Here is a 12,896-nt window from a genome sequence, read left to right as displayed (position 1 = left end):
CAGTATGTTCTGTTTGAGATACAATAAAACAATGATTGGTGTTGTACCCTGCTAAGTTTGTTACAAGTTGTTCAAAGATGATGATAAAGCATATGTGGTAAACAGCAGTGCATGGGATTTATCTGCTGGCTTCTTATCCATGGTCCTGCACTCCTGACCACAGCTCATCCCTTAGAGGGACGTGAGCAGTAAAACTGCATCCCTGCTGGCTTAGGGAGCTGCTGCTAAGGCTTTATTCCTTGTTTATCTTTTTTTGAACCATTGTAAAGCTCTGTTATTATGTTTGTGATTTGTGTTGCTGCCAGGGTGATAAAGAGCAGTTTCAGAGTTTAGAGCCCTAGTTGCGTGCTGGGGCTAAACACTCACTTAGCTCTTGTTCAGTCTGTGAGCTTATCATCAATGAAAATAGAAAATGAGCAGATGCTTTAAGCTATGTTCTGAAAGGGTATATGTAATCAGTGTTTGCATCTCTATTTGTGTTGACTGAAGGTAAATTCTGATTAATTTTTATAAGACTGAGTATAAAGGCAGTGAGTGTTTCATGGTGCTGCCTTGTGTAGAAGACATAACTGGAAAGACCCTTGTGTCAAGTCTGTGACTGTCATCTGTAGAAAACAGAAATGGTGAAATGAGAGGCTGTTTTGCCAACAACCCTTTCTCATCAGCTTTCTCTTAGGAAATTAAGAATGACAGTGTAGGTGTGGCATTTTCTGAATATTCACCCAAAGGCTTCAGAAGAGGGAAATATGTGGCTCAAATTATACTGTTGCCATCAGGCTCCAGGATTACACTCCTGGCCCAGGACTGATGGGAAGCTTTAAGTTTAATAAAGGTTACAAGTATCTGCTAACTTTTATGGATTTAAAAAACCCCAAGCATGTGTAGGACCTTAGCTCTTGTTAGGCTTCTGTCTTTCCAGTTTTCCAGTTTATAGAAACCTTGTATGTTATTTCAGTTTGGGTAAGAAGAAAAGTGTCCTCCACAGGTGATGTTACTCAGTGGCTTCATCCTGAAGGTGACATTATTTCCTAGTGTGTGTGGCTTCCCCATGGGAAGGATCTACCATGTTTCATTGCTTGCTGGATTTAAACACCACAGTTTAGAAGCATCCCAAAACATCTTGCCATTTGATGCATTTTACGCAAAAGGCTACTATGTAGTCTGCCAGCCTGCAGCAGATGGCTTTCTGTACATAACACATAAACTTCGGTCTTACTGAACTTCTGTAATTGCCATTTTATTTCTGCACAAATACACTGTCATCCATCCAATATTTTAAATGCACAAAGCACAAGGCTCACCCAAGTAATAATTTCACATGTATAGGGTGACCAACAGAAACATCAATTAGCTGCACTCTGAGAGCACTGATGGGACATTTTGGAGGAGATGCTAGGGAACGGGGAGGGCAGCATTTCATGAGGGCAGAAGAAGAAGAGCAACCTCTTTTCTGAGCAGCTGGTCTGCTGGTGGGCAGAGACATTGCTAAGGGGACCCACAAGTGGCAGCACTGAGTGAACACCACAAAGGAATTGGTGGATGAGGAGGCCTCCATGCAAATCCCACTCTCCAGCCCAGCAGCACGATGCCATGGCTCCCCACCGCTCACACAGCAGCACAGACACACTTCTACAAGGAGCAGCAGGCAAATCTTACAAGGGAAACACAACCACGAGCACTTTCTCAGCTATGGGTTAATTTTCAGCCCAAGACACAAAGCTAGTTCAGATTTCTGAATTTTCCCATCCTTGTTCACGTCACAGTGGTTGAGCAGGATCTGGCGGAACTTGTCCAGGTCCACCCCGCTAATGCTGGGCTGCAGGCAAAAGAGAAAAACAGTGCTGAGAGAGAAAATGGTTCTGGATTCTCCCAGCTTTGTAAAGCAGCAGGCCATACAGCAACTGGGAAATCCATCCAAGGAGGACTGACCAAAAGGCCCCACATAAGCTCGTATGCAGTGGGGAGGCAAACAGAGGATAGGGAAAGGGCACCCTGCAGAAGCACAGGGGGTGTGGGACTGTGAATAACTATACAGAAATGGCACCTTGACGTTTGTGCTTAGTGAAGGCCATCAGTATCTGATCTATATCAAAGAAAAGTCTGCAAAAAGGTGTGTAATGCAGATCGCTGCACTACCAGTCCTCTGCTTTCATCTGGTTTCCTGTCTCAATCCTGCTGTGCAAGGAATGATGTAGCATTTCTGTCAGCAGACTCCTATTTTACAGGCTACTCAGCAGTGTAAAAATACCTTTTGTGGATCAAACTGCTGCTGAAGACACATTTTACAGGCTACACTGTCTCTCTATGCTAATGCTGTACTGCTTGCTCTGCTTCCTGCTTCCTTGGGAGGGGCTCAAATTCACATGCACAGCTTGTGGCATCTAAGGACAACGCTGAAGAAGGCCCTTAGGGAAAGTACAAACTTCCCTCCTTTACACACACAAATCCAGAACAAATCCAACCTCCTACCCATTCCTATACCTTTCCCTGCACACTACATGGCCATAACATACACCTGCAGCCATCACCACTCAGTTGCCATTCTCTGATCTCTGCTGAACAGACATGGGAGCGCTGATATCCCTGTGCCAGGTCACATTGTGTGGAAATGCAACAGCTCAGGCTCAGAGGAAGCCAAAACTAGACTCTATTTGTGTCAAAATCTCTATCTTGGTCTGCATCTGGAAACTCAATATAATCCAATGCAGACAGACTCTGCTGTCCATCAGAAGTTGAAGTGACACACTGGGTACAGTATTGTCAATTAGAGATAGACCCTAAATAATTTTCAAATGTACCCCTGAGATAGCCTAGTGAACCATGAGGTCATTCTGGTGAGAACCACATCCTCAGGGAAAACAGAAGAAAGAAATTCTGATGATTGATCTATGCCAACAGTTTGTGCTGAGACGGTGACATTCCCTGCTGCTGATGATCAGAGTGAAATTTGACTCTATGTTCTTACTAGTCTCTCTATGTACATAACGTTTCCAAAACAAGCCCTGGTCTTTCAGAAATACAGGGTATTATTCAAACAGAGCCATGAAGATACCTTGACCAGTTCCATCATGTCTTTGACAAACCCATCCACTTCTGGGCCTTCAAGTGCTCCTGTTTTACTCTGAAAGATGGAATAAACATCAAAACTCCCCAGTAAGTCAAAACCACTACAATATTTACCAGCCAGTACATCCAACCCGTCACCAAGCTTTATAAAGCGTCATAAAGCTCACAGAACCATAGAAAGGTTTGGATTGGAAGGGACCTTTAAGATCATCTGGTTCCAACCACCCCCCCCATGAGCATTAGTACCTTCCACTATACCAGGCTGGGTTGCTCAGACCTCCATCCAACCTGGCCTTGAATACTTACAGGCACGGGAAATCCACAGTTTCTCTGGGCAACCTGTTCCAGTGCCTCACTACACTCACAGTAAAGAATTTCTTCCTAATATCTAGGATCCCTTCCTTTTTTTCCCAAACAATCTCTTCCCCTCACATGGAAGCAACATCTCCCACCATTTTGTGAGGCTTGCTGGTCACCACCCTGAGGGAATTGTGTGACTGCCAGAAGTGGCACTGAATTGTTGATGTCTAACAGGCAGTTAAATGGTAATGTCTGTCATGGGTCAGACTCCCTAAATAATCATTATTTCAATATTGGAAGGAGTTTTGTTTTTTGGGGTGGTGGTGATGCAGGTCCCAACTGTCAAAGACTGTGAGCGCTAAAGCCACCACCTTCTCTGCATCTCCTTCAGGGATACTGCTAACGCAGCAGCAATGGCCATGGCAACGCAGGAAGTCAAAACTGGTCCTTGCCACAAGTTCTCTGAGCATCACACCCATCTGTCCCTACTTTACCCCTCCCAGTCTGGTATCTGGGCTCATGGACCATGGGCTCAGGCACAGCTGCTGCTCCTGAGTGACCCCAACAATACCCAGCAGAAAGAAGAAATCTGAGCAGCATATGCTAAATCTGTGTCATTTGCAAATTGCAAGGGATTGAATGGCCTCATGGGACTCACAACGTCATAGTGTGCAAAGATCTTCTCAAAATCTCTTCTCCTTTCTTCTGTGCTGCAAGCCTGCATGTAGAGAGGACAAGCAAATGAAAAATTTAAGAAAAAAAAATCGTTTGAGCCCAGATTATCTTAGCTGAGAGAAACAGGATCAAGGTATCAAAAAACAGTGCTACTTACATCCATTTTAAATTGTAGAAGGAAATTTTCCTGGAGTGCCAGAATCCTGAATGGAGAGATTTAAATCATAATCTTTCCACTTTATCATCTGCATACAAACTCTTCTGAACTCTCCTTGCTCAGAAAGCAAAGGGATGTTAGATTAAAGGCCTATAAAAGACAAAATTGCTGCAGAGGGCTGATGTGGGAACACGAGCCCTCCTCCCTGTATGATGGGGCACGGCAGGTGCCCTTTGGCTCACCACAAATGTGCTTCGTAGCACCATTGCTCCTCACAGAGCAATTCTGGTGGTCCAGTACAATGGAGGTTGTCAGACTCTGACTCAAGAGCTGCCAGACAACCATTCCTCGTAACTGGATTGCTGTGCTGCATTAAAGGAAAGAGTCATTTATTGTTCTCTATTGGAGGCAGAATTGGTGGTTGTAAAAGTAAAGGGCAAAGTATTACTGGCCTGTGCACCAAGACTGGCTGAATTCCTCTCCTTTTGTCTCCTAAAGCTCATCAAGCACTGATAAATCATATTCTCTCTCCAACTCCTCTGCTAATCCGGAGGTTTTTAGAGCCCATGACACAGGGACACTGAGCTGTGTCCACACATGGAGGGATTCGGAGTGTGAGGAATGTGCTCAGACTGCAAGGGAGCCTCAGATGGCCTGGTTCCTGGTAGGGAACTGTATTTAAGAGAAAATTGCAACAGTAACTCCCTTTATTCTCCATTCTGCTTCTGATTCTTTTCATATATATCACAGTCAAAGGGAACTGCTGTATACACTGCAGTTATTCATGCTCACATTTGTCATGATCCGAAGCAGAAAGTAACAGTGGCAAACCAGCACTTCTGTCCCCTCACCCCTAAAATGGTGTTTTAAGATTGTATCTGCATGTTTAAAGTCCTATCTAATCAATGCACATACATTTACAGAGAAAGGCATACTCTCTGTCCGTAGGCAATGAAAATCATCTAAAAGCCTCGGGAGACCTTATCGCTCTCTACAGCTACCTGAAAGGAGGTTGGAGCGAGGTGGGGGTTGGATCTCTTTTCCCAGGCAACCAGCAGTAGGACAAGAGGGCACAGTCTTAAGCTGTGACAGGGGAGGTTTAGGTTAAACATTAGAAAGAAATTCTTTACAGAGAGTGATCAGACATGGGAATGGGCTGCCCAGGGTGATGGAGTCACTGTCCCTGGAGGTATTTAAGAAGAGACTGGATGTGGCACTTAGTGCCGTGGTCTAGTTGACAGGATGGTGTTGGGTCATGGGTTGGAATCAATGATCTCCGGGGTCTTTTCCCACCTGGTTGGAATCACAGATTCTGGGATTCTGTGAGGTATCAAGAACAGAAAAGAGACAGAAGTCCATGACTGAGTCCCCAGCTTCCTTCACAAGCATCTTCACCTTGGCTCTTCAAATTCTTTCTTACTGCCACTGCCAAACTCCTTTGTGGTGGCACTTTTATTATTCAAAAAAGTAGGTAAAAAATGTGGTGATATAAAATAAATGCACGTCTACTACCCTGCTGAAAGGACTGCCATCAATTTTTTTGAGTAACAATGTCACTGGTTGCTTTGTCACCTCCTGGGAAGCATCACAGAGGCAGCATGGGTCATGAATGTTGGTGTTGTACATTGCTAGCATTGCTCCTGTCACTAGCTCTACATCCTCAGACTATTGCAATAGGGATAATGTTTTGGAGAGGTAGGATCAGAGCTGATGTAATTTGAAAGGAGGCAAAATTCAAATTCTCATCCCCAGAGGGAGATCATCACCTTGCCTGGATCTGTCATTGGGAGCTGAAAAACCCCATCAACATTATTAAATCCTACCTTGCCAGGTCATTCAGGTCCAGCCGCCCATCTTTATTTTTGTCGAAGATTTTCATCTATAAATCAAGACAGAGATAAAATAGATAAGCCATGAGGAGAACACAAATATTGCACACAAAAAAGACAATATACGTTTTGCTCTGCCATGTGCCCTCACCTCTGCTTGCTTGGGGTGCTTGCCCAAATCCCAGGCAGCATGGCATCCTATGCTGCCACCGAGTGCAAGGGTGGCACGAGAGCATAGCAAAATCCTCCAGCTTTCTGACAGCAACAACCCAAAGCAATCAAAGACCCATACCGCTCCCTTCCCACCTTACATGGGGATAAAGGCAGGTCTGCAGCAAACGCCTTAAGAAACTAAATACTGCCCTTGCCAAGGCCCCTGAAAAAAGTGCTGAAAAAAGGGGAAAACTTCTGAATGCTTCCAGCCTGACTCCATCCTTATCTTTCACTGTTGCTGTGGCTACTGAGTGGCTGAAGAGCAAATGCTACCTTCTGATTGACACTCAGGTCAGGATTTTACAAGACTAAAGTAGTGTGATTTGCTTGGCTCAACCTGCTGTTGGAAAGCTCTAAGACTGGGAAGAAGGTTCAGGCTGCCAACATCAAGAGGTTAATCTGTGTGAATTGAAAACTTATCCTTTCCTTAAGATTACTTTTTCCTTAATACCATCATTTTGATGAGTCATGACCAAAAAATATTTATTTATTTGTTATATTTGGTTCTGCATTTCTCTTCAAGGCACAAAATCAAGTCTGTTACAAGGAAAGGGGGAGGGGGTGTTAAATGAGTTGCAAACCTGAATAACTCATGGCTCAAAGTTCTAGAAAAAATGTATTTCACATTGTAGTGGCAGTGGGAACGAAGCTGAATATTTTACTGTGACAGGTCACCTTTCTTTGTCAGATAGTTAAGGAATATGCATTATATTGATAGATATAGATACTGATAGATCTCATCTGACTGTTTAGTGGTTGTGCAGAGTAACCAGTTCACTACAGACCTGTGTGTAATTGCACATCTGCTGGAGAAGGCCTCTAGCAGTCCCCATTTCACAAAGATTAGAGGGACAGGATTATCCTCTGTGACACTGAATAAGCAGGAGCCAGCAGCATGTCCTGAGCACTTCCTAACAGTGAAGCCTAATATGAAGCCTTGTATATGAACACAGTGTGTTCTGGAAAGTTACCATTTCTCAGGGAGACCTTAACTATTTTGTCAGTGCCTTCTCCTTGCCCCTTGCTCAAGGGCAGGCAGCTATGCTGAGACCCTTTATTGTAGTGCATTTAGATTGAGATTCTGCAACAGATTGTCTCCCATTAATTATTCTGAGCGTTTTACACTACTGAGGTTTGGATGGGGTTTTTCAAGAGGAAGTTGGTATAGGCTCACTTTTCCTCCCGCTGAAAGACAGTATAAAAGTCCTATGAATGGTCGAAGACCCATATGGAGATATTTGGAAAAACGGCATCCTGAGAGCTACGTGGGTGTTCAGTGGCACAAGGAAAGCCATTTTCCCGTTTAATTGGCCTCTGCCAAGCATGCACTCTGTGCAGAGCCACTAAATAACAGAAGAAGGACTTCTGAATCTTCTTTGCTCTAGAGCTGGAAAGCAAATAAAGCTGCCAAGACATCCTGAGGACTGCTCTCCGCTTGCTCAATCCAAGTCGCCCCTTTCTAGCTGATCTAAATTCTTGCATCCTGCTTCCTGCCCCATTGGTTCTCCCACTGCAAGATGGCACATTTTCCTGGTCTTTGCTGGAGCTGCAATGGGGCGAGGCTGGAGGAAGGGATGGGAGCAGAAGCTGCCTTTGCTGTTGCCACCAAGGGGAGAAGTGTCCTTGCAATGACAGACTCCCACTGCCATCAGAGAGATAAACCTGAGCCTTCAGTCCTTGGCTAATAAAGGAGTTATTCTGCAGGCCATAGAAAATGATTAATGTTCTTTTTAGAAATAGATAGTCCCAGATAAGAATTTAAAAGCCTCTGTCCAAATGGAACATCAGTACCTAACCCGGTTTTTTGTGTTGTGTGCAGAGAGAGGGAGATACTCCTGCTAGTTCACTTTTGCAAACTCTCCAACAAAGGTAGCTTTGCAACATCCAGCTTACACCATTACTCTGAAAAATACTCTCTAAAGAAAACTTATGAAGATAACCCCTCCTTAGACAGCTAGAGAAAGTATCAGCATGTGGATGGTGGGAATACTGTAGTACCAAGGCTCTACAGTAACTTAAATGCTTTTGAAAATGTCACTCTAAATCCCTTAGTTTAGGCCACCAAGGAGCATTAGTTACCCACATGGTCTGTAGGAATTCATCATAAAGCAGTGCAGCTGGCATGGTGGGAGAGGACAGCATTTGGTGGGAAACACAGGACACAGCTCTCAGGGACTCTGCTGCCAGGTCAGGGCAGCTCTGGCTGAAGGCACTGGCCTTTTCTTCACACAAAGATACAGAGTCCTTACTAAAACACTAAAACTTACTGTCTTTAACACTTTTTCAGCTTCACCTGGATTCTCCTACATGTTTCTGAGCTCCTGAAAGTGTGTTTTATTTTCTCTCATACTCTGTGCATCTCAGAATTACTCTTTTGAGACTAAAATCCAGTGTTTCAGTCTAGACTTCAAATTCAGATGTGTTTTTCCCTCTGAGATATCTCAGGAAAGCAAAAACACAGACCTTTTGTGAGAAGTTCAGCTCTGTGACCACAATGTTCTGATTTCCATGCAAACTCACTGATAAACACCTATAAATGCTGACCATGGTGTCAGCTTATGGGACCAGGACAGATCTGGTGCGTCCCTAACAAGAGCCAGACTTGGGGCACATTTCTCATTTCATATAGGCCTATCTAGGACAAGTCTCAAGTCTCCTTTTACGTGAAACATCTCCAGCCTCATCTCCTTTTCCACAGAATAAATAAATAAGCACCCTAGTGTAGCTGTCCTTGTCTTGGGACTTTGGGTGTCCTGCCTGCCCTGCATCTGCTCTACATTGTGAGTGCAGCATATTTTCATGGGTTCAGAAGTCACAAATAGCTGACAGGCTGAAAAGCTTTGTGCATTCTTAATGAAACAGGCTAGATTAGAGGTGGTGGTTTAGATGTGAAAGTCTTTCCACTTCAGTGTAATTTTGTGAGCTAGTGGTTTTCAACCCTATCCATTTCTGAACCCTTTACAATATTCCTGCAGTAGCACAGACCTCATTAAAGCACAGTTAACTGCAGAGAGGATACTTTCCCTAGAGGAATGCTTAATGAAAGGAATCATCCCCAATTTGCTTCTCTTGCGTGGTATCTTTGAGCTTGACATTAAACTTTCAGTGGCTGACCATGTCTACTTACAGCTAACCAGCTCCCTTCCCTGACCTCCTTCACTCCTCTCTGACCTCCTTCACTCAGCTCTGCAAGAGAGTATCTTTGTGTTTTCTAATTGTTTGGCCTTTTTCTGCAACAAGTATCCTGAATAAAATTTGCAAACATATGCAATATTTTGATTGTCCAAACCAGTCAACAGAGGGAAAATAAAAGTCTGGCTGGAAGAGCTAGGCCGAGTTAATTCTTGGCCACTGACTTCCACATGACAGATAGAAAACATGTTGGGAATTAGTTCAGGTACCACAGCTAATAAGATAGACCTAATCCTGTTATCTGGACAACTGGAGCTCATGCGTACCCACTACATGGCAGTCTCGCTTTGCACTGCTTGGGGAAAAGCCTGAGGAAATGTTTTTTAATTAAACTTTCAAGTTTCAAGCATGTGAGTGTTTATTCTGATCTGCTAAGTGTGTGAATGAGCACACAAAGAATGTCAGAGGGTACCCCACGTGACGAAGTGTACATCATGGGAGAAGCAGATAATTGAAATGGTTATGAGATTGTTTCTAATTTAAACTTTTAAACACACCATCTTGATATGTTAAACTTGATGGATTTTCAGTTTACCCTCCTGAAAAGTATATTTACGCTGCCAGGCTGATATGAAAATATGAAATGTGGTTAAGGACAAGGTCTGGCATGTTTAAATAGCACTCAATTTTAGTAAAAGCTTTGTTGCATCTAGCAGTATGTTTTATAAAATGATGCATTTATTTTACTGTCAAGCTACCCCGTGTTTTAAAGTGTTTGCACAAATTAATTCACTGACATTTTAATGGCAGTGCACCAGGGGCATCTTAAGTTCTGTTTGTTTGAATGTAGTCCACGTACTCTAGGGCAGACAGAGAATATGTAAAAGCTGGGTTTGCAAAATAAGTGTTTTTACATCTCCATTTCTTTTTAAGTGCAAAATCAGAACTGCCATTGGCTTTTAATTCAGCAAAGGAAATACCTCTGCTTTTCCAGTCCAGTGTTGTAAAGAAGGCCACCACAATATGATATGCTTTGAAGAGCAATATAAGATTATAAATCTGAATTATTTTCCATGACAGAGATAAGGAAAGAAGTAAACAACCAAAATAAATAGTTCTGTGAGCAGTGGACTCACTAAAACCTGTCTTTATATCTTCTCTGATTCTTTGTGTGTAGTAAAGTGGGACACTGAAAAGAGTCAGCTTTTGCTTTACTTCCTACTCTCACAAATACATATATCATGGGCACCTATGCCCAACAGCTGTAACTCAAGTTGGTCTGTGAGTACAGAGTTATTGAGAGTGTATCAAGACAGGCATGTGGCCAAGATCCAGGACTGCCTATGGTTTCTTTCTTTGAGGAAGGATGGTGTCACAAAGGCTTTTACAGACAGACAGGAGGACCCCATGGCCAGCAAGTTATCCTCAGGACAAAAGCTCAGTGCTCTGCCCAACCAGATTGCCTGTGTCACATAGACAAGTCATTTAGTGCAGAATTTCTAAGAGTGTTTTGATTCCTGGAAGAGCAAAGTGTTATCTTTTGGAGTTTTCAAAAGCCTGCAGGCTCCTGAGTTCTGTTGGTTTTGATCTTCAGAAATGAAGTTTGAGTTTAAATAGGATATTCTGCTTCCATTGCAAAATTGGAAGCGGCAGCACCACCTACGTTAAGTCAAGAATGGACACGGGAGGCAGATTTGCCTCCATTGTGTTCATCAGATGTGTGGGTTCTCTATTACAGGCAGCAATGCAACAAGAAGAATCACACGCACCCAAACCCAGGAAGAAGCTCTCTGCTGATGGTGGGGCTCCCATAGTGGTGGCTTGGCTTAGATGTCATGTTTGAGGTGCCAGAGCATCCCTGGAGATCCAGTCTCTTGGGGGTCATGGCATCCTTACAGAATTGCCTGGGAGGGGGGCCAGAAAGGAACACTAACAGGAGAAGAGATATGTGAAGACTGTTCCTTAGGCAATCACTCCTGTAGGCTACACTCCATTCATATTTTATTTCTAGAGCTTTGGGAAGTTTGCTCTGTTTAGGCTTTTTTTTCAATACAATAAATATTTGTCTCTCTATTATTACACCATTTCTTCGGTGGTCATAAAAGACTTTGTTAACAAAGATGTGCTAGCTTGACTAGTAAGGTCTTAAGGGTCTAAATTACCTGAATTTTCTGTGCTCTGACTTTTATTTCCATGTATAAGTACACTGGCATTGGCACTGAGCATGGACAGACAGGCTTTCACAGCCAAAGATCGGACCACATTGAGCCTCTAGCATTATCCTCGCAGAGGGGGGAGGCAGCAGCCACAAAAGCACCAGAAATCCCCCCAAAATACAGTAAAGGTAGTCCACAATGCATACTCATGGACATAGACCCTCTTCCCCTCTGCACTGAGATGAGGAGCAGCTGGTCAGCTGCAGGTTTGTGTGCTCAGCTTACATAGCTCAGTCCCCAGGATAACCTTTGCAAATAAGTCCAGCAAAACCCTGGTATCATTAAAGCTGTAAAAGATATCTATATTGACTTCTCTGGGGCTAAGATTTCATACTCAGCCATCTCCATCTACAAACTTTCAAATATTGTAGTTCATGACCAATATGGTCATGGTTATTATGGTCATAATAACCCAATTGTTGGGTTATTAGTCACTGCACTTATACTATTGCCTCTCTAGAATTTTAGCTTGTGGGGGGCAAAGATAGTGTGTTGGCTGGGTGAGAGTTATTCATTTTACTAAAATTAATAATGCTCAAATTAAAGGACTTTTTTTATGCTCAGTCTGACATTATCAACATAAGGCAATGCAAAAAGTGAATGTCAGTGTTGCATATGTGACTGCTTCAGGAGAATATGTAACTTAATTTGCTGAAGTTTGCCTCAGTAATGAGCTTGTCCTTCATACAATTTGTAGGCATTGAGGTTACAAAACTAGGAGTAACATGCTGCTATCTGGGAAGCTGTGAACTGTCAGGGTTTCTATGAACAAGGTAGTGACATATGCCAAGATGCAAAAACTGAGCAAAAATTTTGCTTTTACAGAAGAAAAAAATGATGAATACTTAATTTCATCAGAAACTATACCTTAAATCTAGTTTCTATTCCATCATTTACAGTATTCTATGAAGTACACTGTTGTGATGCATGCACAGGTACAAAAGCTGTAACTCACAACAAAATGTTGTCAAATACATGTGTGAGATGAGTATTCATGGGCTGAAACTTCACTAGGACACAGAAGCCTACTAATAGCTTGACTTGGGGGGTTGAGGGGAGGTGGGGAGGGATTGGAAAAGGTTGTTCCACCATCATCCTCCACAGTCTTTTTCTCATTGTGAAGCACAAAGGGGACAAGTTTTCATTTCTCTGGCTTGTGTTAATTCAGGAAGGCAGAAAATTCCCACCATGCTCTTAAAAACCTCCATTTTCAGCTGCTCACTGTGTCTCCTGGAGCACACATCGCAGGACGCCCTGGGGCCTCTTCTCATGAGACTCAGAGCAATACAAGGCTTCGATTCAACCTCC

At 43.2% G+C, this 12,896-nt stretch overlaps 1 protein-coding gene across 1 annotated transcript in view; it reads right to left on the bottom strand.

Moving 5' to 3' along the window:
• Positions 1-1,216: 1,216 nt before the first annotated feature.
• Positions 1,217-12,896, bottom strand: part of SCGN (secretagogin, EF-hand calcium binding protein) — a 29,365-nt gene continuing 17,685 nt past the window's right edge. Inside the window, exons 7-11 of the mRNA XM_027745328.2 lie at positions 6,022-6,077; positions 4,199-4,244; positions 4,025-4,084; positions 3,053-3,121; positions 1,217-1,816 (exon numbers count right to left, since the gene is read on the bottom strand). Coding sequence (XP_027601129.2) covers positions 1,688-1,816; positions 3,053-3,121; positions 4,025-4,084; positions 4,199-4,244; positions 6,022-6,077 — 360 coding nt within the window. The 3' untranslated portion in view covers positions 1,217-1,687. The remainder of the gene's footprint in view (positions 1,817-3,052; positions 3,122-4,024; positions 4,085-4,198; positions 4,245-6,021; positions 6,078-12,896) is intronic.

The sequence above is a fragment of the Pipra filicauda genome, unplaced genomic scaffold (genome assembly GCF_003945595.2).
Source record: "Pipra filicauda isolate LSUMZ 115617 unplaced genomic scaffold, ASM394559v2 scaffold224_size1409572_pilon, whole genome shotgun sequence".
Classification (NCBI taxonomy): domain Eukaryota; kingdom Metazoa; phylum Chordata; class Aves; order Passeriformes; family Pipridae; genus Pipra; species Pipra filicauda.
The sequence above is the reverse complement of the archived record's forward strand: the minus strand, read 5'-3'. Positions and strand labels throughout refer to the sequence as shown.